The 6,778-nt window shown below is 60.3% G+C and overlaps 1 protein-coding gene across 1 annotated transcript; it reads right to left on the reverse strand.

Annotated features, from left to right (window-relative positions):
- Positions 1 to 650: 650 nt before the first annotated feature.
- Positions 651 to 6,547, reverse strand: PDZK1IP1 (PDZK1 interacting protein 1). Its single transcript, XM_057720593.1, has 5 exons — positions 6,436 to 6,547; positions 6,055 to 6,228; positions 3,529 to 3,637; positions 1,662 to 1,757; positions 651 to 1,031 (listed from the first exon to the last, which is right to left on the reverse strand). The coding sequence occupies exons 2-5, from the start codon at positions 6,119 to 6,121 to the stop codon at positions 959 to 961; spliced, it is 345 nt and encodes a 114-aa protein (XP_057576576.1). The 5' UTR covers positions 6,122 to 6,228; positions 6,436 to 6,547; the 3' UTR covers positions 651 to 958.
- Positions 6,548 to 6,778: the final 231 nt, after the last annotated feature.

Genomic DNA, 6,778 nt, shown 5'->3' on the forward strand with positions numbered 1-6,778 from the left:
CAGCCAGCCCGGCCAAGTCATGCCTCCTCTGTCCTTTCCCTCCTGCTTCATTCCCCCTGGACCCCAGTTCCTTGGCCCCACCCCCACCCAGGACTGGGAGTCAGTGGCATTAGGGAGGACGATTCTACTCAAGCTCTGTGGTACTGGCCAAATCCTCCACAGAAGTTTAGCAGAGCCCAGAGAGGACAGTGACTCTCCAAAGTCACACAGCAAGTCCACCGGGGACCCCAGACTCCAATCTGGGCTTCCTGAGTCCTAGCCCAAGACTCTTTCCTGGTGTTTCCTATGCCCGAAGCCCAGCCCAGAGGGGCTATAGGCAGGAGGACAGAGCTGGATGTACGAGAGATGAGTGAACCCACTGTAATGCCCAGCAGCATGGAGGCGGGGGTGAGGATGTCAGTGCTGCATGAAAAGCCCAGAACTGCCCAGAATTACGGTTGTAAAAGACAGGTCAAGAGAGGGGGCCTTGTAGGAGGGTCTCTGCCTGGAGTAAGGGGTATGCTCCCTGGCCCCAGGGGTTCTCCAGGAGAGGGCTTCCTGGGAAATCCTCCAGAATCACCATGACAGTGGCTTTGGAAGATGACTCAGAAAGCAAGATCAGGCCTCACTGGAAGCCTGAGGAGCTATTTCTGAGCCCTGGGAGCCTCAGACCCAGAAATACAAAATGTCTTTATTTCACAGAAATAAGGGCCATTTCCACAGTTAGGGGGAGGGAGAGGTGAGGCAGGATAGGAGGCGCTGAGCTGATTGTCTTTTTCAGAAGGATCTTCTGAATTAAATTAGGTGGGAGACCCCCTAGGACCCCAGAGCCACAGCTGAGCCCCAACCTGGACAGAGTCTGAGCTCTGACCTTGGCTGGAGGGTGGGGCAAGTGTGGGGGCTGGAGGAGTCAGCCCCTCACTGAAGATTCCAATACAGAGACGCAGGGGCCTGGGCATTGGTTGCAGGCGAGCAGGGGTCACATCGGGGTGCTGTGGACTTTGCCCTCCTCCTCCGGGTGGTTCTCATAGGCATTCTCGTGCTCATTGGACCTGAAAGAGGATGACAGGGGTCACTGCTCCTTCTGTCCCATCCTCTTCTCCCTGCCCCATCATGCACTTGTGAGGGCAATGTCTTCCAGAATAAATGTGTGCGCCCCAAAGGGAGTTCCCCTGGCCACACCTGGTCTTCTGCACCTGAGACCAGGGGCCTCTGACTACCACCCCTGAACCCCATCTCTCTCCTCCACCTAGCCCCTCCCCCACTGAGCAACCCCCCACTGAGCCCACCTCCCCACTGAGCTCCATCCCCTACAGATTCTCCCCCTACACTGAGTCCTCCCACTCATTCCTTCAGAGTCCCCTCCCCCACTGAGCCTTTTCCTCACTGCACGTCCCCCTGTGAGTCCCAATCCACTCCCTGAGCCCCTCCCCCAGCCAAGTCCCCATCCCCTTACTGAACCCTTTCCCCAAACTGAGGCTGCATGTCTCCATGGAGCCCTATAGTCCTCTCAAAGCCCCCATCGCTCACCATCCCCCCACACGGAACCCCCCCCTCTTCACTAAGCCCTTCCCCACATGAGCCCCCATCCTTCCCGCACTCTCCCCTTCAGAAGCACGTGGTCCTGAGGTCCCTGGGGGCCCCTGGAGCACAAGGTGGTCAGCCCTATACCAGCACCTCACCTGAAACCGGCCTCCATCGGGGAGTACTTGCCATCCGTTCCTACCAGGATCCCATCTGCCTTGTTTCCAATTGTCATGACCATGTTCACAGGCTCCCTGGGGACAGAGCTCATCAGTAGGGCTCTCTGGGTCTCCTCCCCCTCTGTTCCGCCTGCTCCCTCTAGTCCAGTCAGGTGCTGTTCTATAGGCTCTAGCGCAGAAGTGCCTCTCGCCAGCAGGGCCCTGTCAGCAGCCTGATTCCGGCCCCACTCCACGGGGCCTCACACCCTTCTTCCTGCTCCACCGTGGGGGGCCTCAGGTCCCAGCCTGAGATCTGCTAAAGGTGTACCCCAGGCCTTGCACCCGACCACCTCCCAGCCTCCCTCTGCTCCTTTCCTCTGGCCTCAGCTCAGCTCTGGAGCAGACCCAGCAGGACTCAGTGTCGGGCCCAGGTTTCCACAGGGTTTTCCTAGGTGGTAGGAACAGCCACCGAAGGCAGAGCTGCGACTAGTGGAGAAAAGAAACATCTCCAACAAAAATCTCCTGGCCTCTTACTCAAATGTGGCCTCTGTCCCCACGTCCCCAGACACCATTCTCATGAGGGTTACAGGGACCGTAACCACTGCTCATTTTTCCTCAGACATCCCATCGGCACCTCAGACTTAATATGTCCCAAATTGCCCCCAATCTGCCTCTAGTGATCTGTGTCTCAGCAGGTGGTCCCATCAGAAGCCTGGATGTTATCCCTGTCCTTCCTCCCTCCCGTCCTCTGTGTCCCCACCCCCTCCCAGACAGCTCTTAGACCTGTCCCCTCTGTCCATCCCTCTGCCGCCTCCACAGCCCAGACACTCTCCTGACCTCCTCCTCATTGCTCTCTTCACCTGCAGACTGGCCCTGCCCAAAGCATCTGCCCTGGAGGAGCCAGCGATTCTGCCCGGGCCACATCCCGTCCCGGGACTGGTTTACAAACTTGCACTGGATTCCTATTGGGTAGGCCCAAAGTTCGGGGCTTTAGTGCACAAGGGTCTGCTTGGCCTGGGCCCTGCTGCCCTCACCAGCCTGTATCGGGCCTCTCCATCCCCCTCGCCATCCGTGAGCCGCTCGCATTCCTTCCGTGGGCCATGCAGGGCTGCTGCTGGCACCCAGGCGCCAGGCCAGCTGTGTGAGAGCTGGGAGCAGATGCAGCCTTGCCCCAGAGCTGGCAAGGGCAGAGTGAGCCGGATTCCAGCCCAGCCGCCTCTACCTCTGTGCTCTGCCCCGAACTCAGGACCCCCGCTGACTCTTCCCTTAACAGCCAGTGCTCTCCCACCCCACGCTGTGCTGTGACTGGCTCCTGCCTGGGCTCCAGGGTAAACATACAGTAGGAAGACTTCTCTGACCCTCCGCCTCCTCGTCCCCTGGGTCAGGCCCACCACTGTGCTCTGCACACTCCTTTAGCCTGCGGTCAGCCCTCCCGTGTCTGCCTTCCCCTCCAGTCTGCGAGTCTGTGAGCACAAGGTTAGTGTCTGTCCCATCGCCCCTCTGAGGCCCCCACACATGACACGGCAGCAGACCCTGAAAAAGGGCAGAACATCCCTGTCCTTCATGGCCCCCATCAGAGACGGGCCACTGTCCCAACTATACAGTTAGAAACATCGAGGCCCTGAGAAGAGAAGACGTTTCCCCAAAGTGCAGCGATGCGTTCACAGAGCTGGGCTCCGGCAAGTCTCAGCCCTGGTCCCTGAGACCTCGGGCCTCAGCGCCCCTTCCACACAGTGAGGGGACTGGGCTCAGGGTCTCCACGGCCCTTCTCACTGCTGCAAGGCAAGAGCAGCGGCCGAGGCCCCGGGCCCACCCAGCCTGTGCCCGCCCAGCCCCCGGGGCCAGCCCCACCCAGCGCAGCACTCACGGTTCTTTCTGGCACCAGCAGTGGTTGATGGCAAAGGCAACGGCAACAAGGACTAGGAACACAGCCACGGCAATAAGGCCCTGCATCCAGGGCTGCAGGTTCCCCAGGCCTGCAACGGAGGGGGTGGCAAGGGTGCTGCAGCGAGCTGGGCACGCTGAGGGCTGCCCAGTGCATGGGGGGGGGTGGGACTCGTACCCCCAGGCCAGGGCCCGCGTTAGAGGCCGCCAGCTTGCTGCCTGGACCAGAGGAGACCTCCTGCGGAACGAGGACTCATCTGACCACTGGGCTTACCGAAGGGACGGCGCTTTAGAGAAAGGCAGCATTTGGAAGAAGGAAAGGAGCTGAGGAGGGAACAAGCCTGAGAGAGCAGGGTCTGAGGTCCAGGCAGCCTAGAGCATCCCCTCCCCCCACACCCACCCACCCTTCCCCCGCGGTGGTGGGTCACATGCAGGGCCCCCAGGGAGTACCTAGGCCCCAGGGACCAAAGGGCAGCCCCCTGAACAGCCGGCCTAGGCCCTGCCAGCGAGGGCAGCTTCCCTCCTCCCTGGCTCCCAGGCTGGGGCAGCCCAGAACTAATAGGACCAGGCTGGCATCTGGAAGATCCTGTTTTGCAACAGAGGTTTCTGTGGGGTTGGGTAGGCGTGGGAGTGCAGGGCAGGCAGGGCTGCTCAGCTCAGGGTGCCAGGGGTGCCCAGAGAAAGGGGTGGGACAGAACGTCTTTGGAAAGGCAAGGCAGACAGAGGGGCGAGCTCTTCTCTGGGTCTTGGCAGCCAGGAGGGGAGCTTCAAAACCTGAGCCCCTTTGGGCTTCTCTGGCTCAGCGCCCAAGGGACTAGGCCAGAGACCAGTTTGAGGCCCCATCCAGGCAACTTCTCTGCCTTTTGCCCCTCGACCCTTGACACCACCTCTAACCCTCAAGATTTCCCAGAAGTCTCTGCCCTCAGCCACTGGCGGCCCCAAAGGACTCTCCTCTCCCCGGACACCACCGTGCTCCGTGAGCCCGAGGTAGCCCGGCCCCACGGAGGACAGACACACAGTAGCAGTTAGATGTCTCAGGAGGGGACAGAGGCCAACAGGAGGCTCTTGAAGGGTCCTGCCTCCAGGCCAAAACACTTGCATCCCTAGTGCCATCCTGTACCTTGAGGGCCCCAGGCTGACCATCAGAAACCTCATTCTGCCTCGCTGCAGCTCAAAAGTACTTCCTTGAGTCTCCCCGAAAGCTCTCCTGCTCAGCGAGGCCCTGCCTCTTTTCTGAGCGCTCTCAGCCTGGCAAGGAAGGAGGGCTCTGGGAACTCTGTCCTGTGGCCAGGTCAGACCTTGCTTATCTCTTTGGGTAACAGAAGTTACACAGTGTGGTCCCTGCAAGTTCCAAGCTTGCCAAAAAGCTGTATTTTGGACTCATTGTTTCCCAAAAAAACAATGGTTCAGACCCATTGCCTCCTCAGGTCAGTGGTTACTGTACTCAAGGATGGGGAGTTAGGGCTCAAGCCCTGAGAGGCCTGTCCCTGCTTCTTCCAGCCCCGGCAGCCGATTCCTTCCAGACACACCAGAGACACTGCTTGTTCTTCCAGGTGGCTCTGGGGTGAACGTACAGCATAAGAGGCAGAGCCTGGGGCAGGAGAAAGGTGACCTGAGCCCTGTCCTTTCTTGCTCTGCTGTGTGACTCACACAAGTTACTCAACCTCTCTGATCTTTGGTTCCCAAAGAGGGCTTCTAAGACCTGAAAAACAGAGTTGAAGCAGACATGCATGAGAGCTCGGGGCATCTGCAAAGGAGGGCTGCTCTGGAAGCAGCTCTGCCAACCCCCTCTGGACCCAAATCCCACCTGCCAAGTCTCCAGACTTTGGCTGTAAATGCAGCCTCACAGCACAGGGCTGACACCAGACGGTGGGTGTGGTGCTTTACCCAGGGAAGCCCTTCCCCACCCCTTCGTGGCAGCTGCCCAGAGAGGTGGGTGGGGCAGGTTTATTGTCCTCATTTTATGGACGAGAAAACTGAGTCTCAGAGAGGGACAATGATTTGCTCAAGGCCACACAGCAAGACAGAGGCAGAACTGGACAAAGAGCTCAGGCACATGGTGGGGGCCACACTGGGACATCGTCTTCTGGTAAGAAGCTGAAACAACTTAGGCCAAGGCCATGGGCAAACCCCAGACAGCACCATCCGCCCCTGAAACAAACCTGTCATTGAGGGGTGGCTCACGCCCAACTCCAAACCCCCTGTCCTCCGAACCCAGCCACCTCTAGGGCAACCCCCCTCCCCAACCCTAAACCCTAGACCTACCATTTCCGCAGCTGCCCCCGTTCCTCCCTCGTGGGAGAAGCCTGTGTCTGCCTTTGGAGATTCCTCTGGCTCGCCCAGTCCCTGCCCGCCCCCCCCAAAGTATAGGTGCCAAGGGTGATGAGAGGGGCCAGAAGGCCACCCCTTCCATCCCTGGGTGCCCAGCACTCAGCCCTCTCCTCACCTCAGCTCTGCCCGCCCCCCCGCCCCCCGGCCCTGTCCCGGGGCTGGCCCAGGCCTGTGCTACCTTGCTGACAGCTGGCGGGTGGCACTGCCGTGAGCAGGCCCCAGATGACCAGGCTGAGGGCTGACATGGCCGCAGGCAGCTCCTGGGCCTCCTCTCCGGCCGCTGGAATCTGGGCTTTGGAGTTGCTGTGGGGCCTGTGGGCGTCTGCTGAGATCAGCTGGGCTCCGTCAGACCCTGGAGGAGAAGAGCTAGTAAGAAAGGAGGCGCGGGAGGAAGGAGGAGGGAAGGTGGAGGGAACCCGCCCTCCTTCCCCTGGTCATGAGCCGCCAGGCCTGGCCTCCCCTGGCCGGGGCCCAGCCCGCTCAGGCTGGCTCTCGAGGTCATCTTCCAGAGACCGTGGGTCTGAGGTCCTGGGAGGTGTGGGGAGAAGCAGGGCCTCACCTCTAAGCCCCAGGCCTCCCGGAGTCTTGCGTCCGTTCCCCTTTCCTGGCGGCGAGGCTGGGTTCTGGGGAAAGGAGTGACATATTCTTGCTCCTGCCTTGAATGAGCCCAGCGGGCGGGGCCTCTGGGAAGGCTGACAGTGGGATTAAGAAATTTGCTGGCTGGCTCAGGGACATGGGAAAACCCCCAGAGGCTAGGGAAAGGTCAAAGCTGCCCTGTCCCCAAGAGCCTAGCCTATTTCCTGTTCTTTCCCTCACCTGTCCCCACTCAGCCAGCCAGACCCCAGAGCCCCAGTCCTGAGACACAGCCCTGGCTTCTGTCCCTGCCCTCCCTGCCAGCTCAG

This window comes from Hippopotamus amphibius, chromosome 1 (genome assembly GCF_030028045.1).
Source record: "Hippopotamus amphibius kiboko isolate mHipAmp2 chromosome 1, mHipAmp2.hap2, whole genome shotgun sequence".
Lineage (NCBI taxonomy): Eukaryota > Metazoa > Chordata > Mammalia > Artiodactyla > Hippopotamidae > Hippopotamus > Hippopotamus amphibius.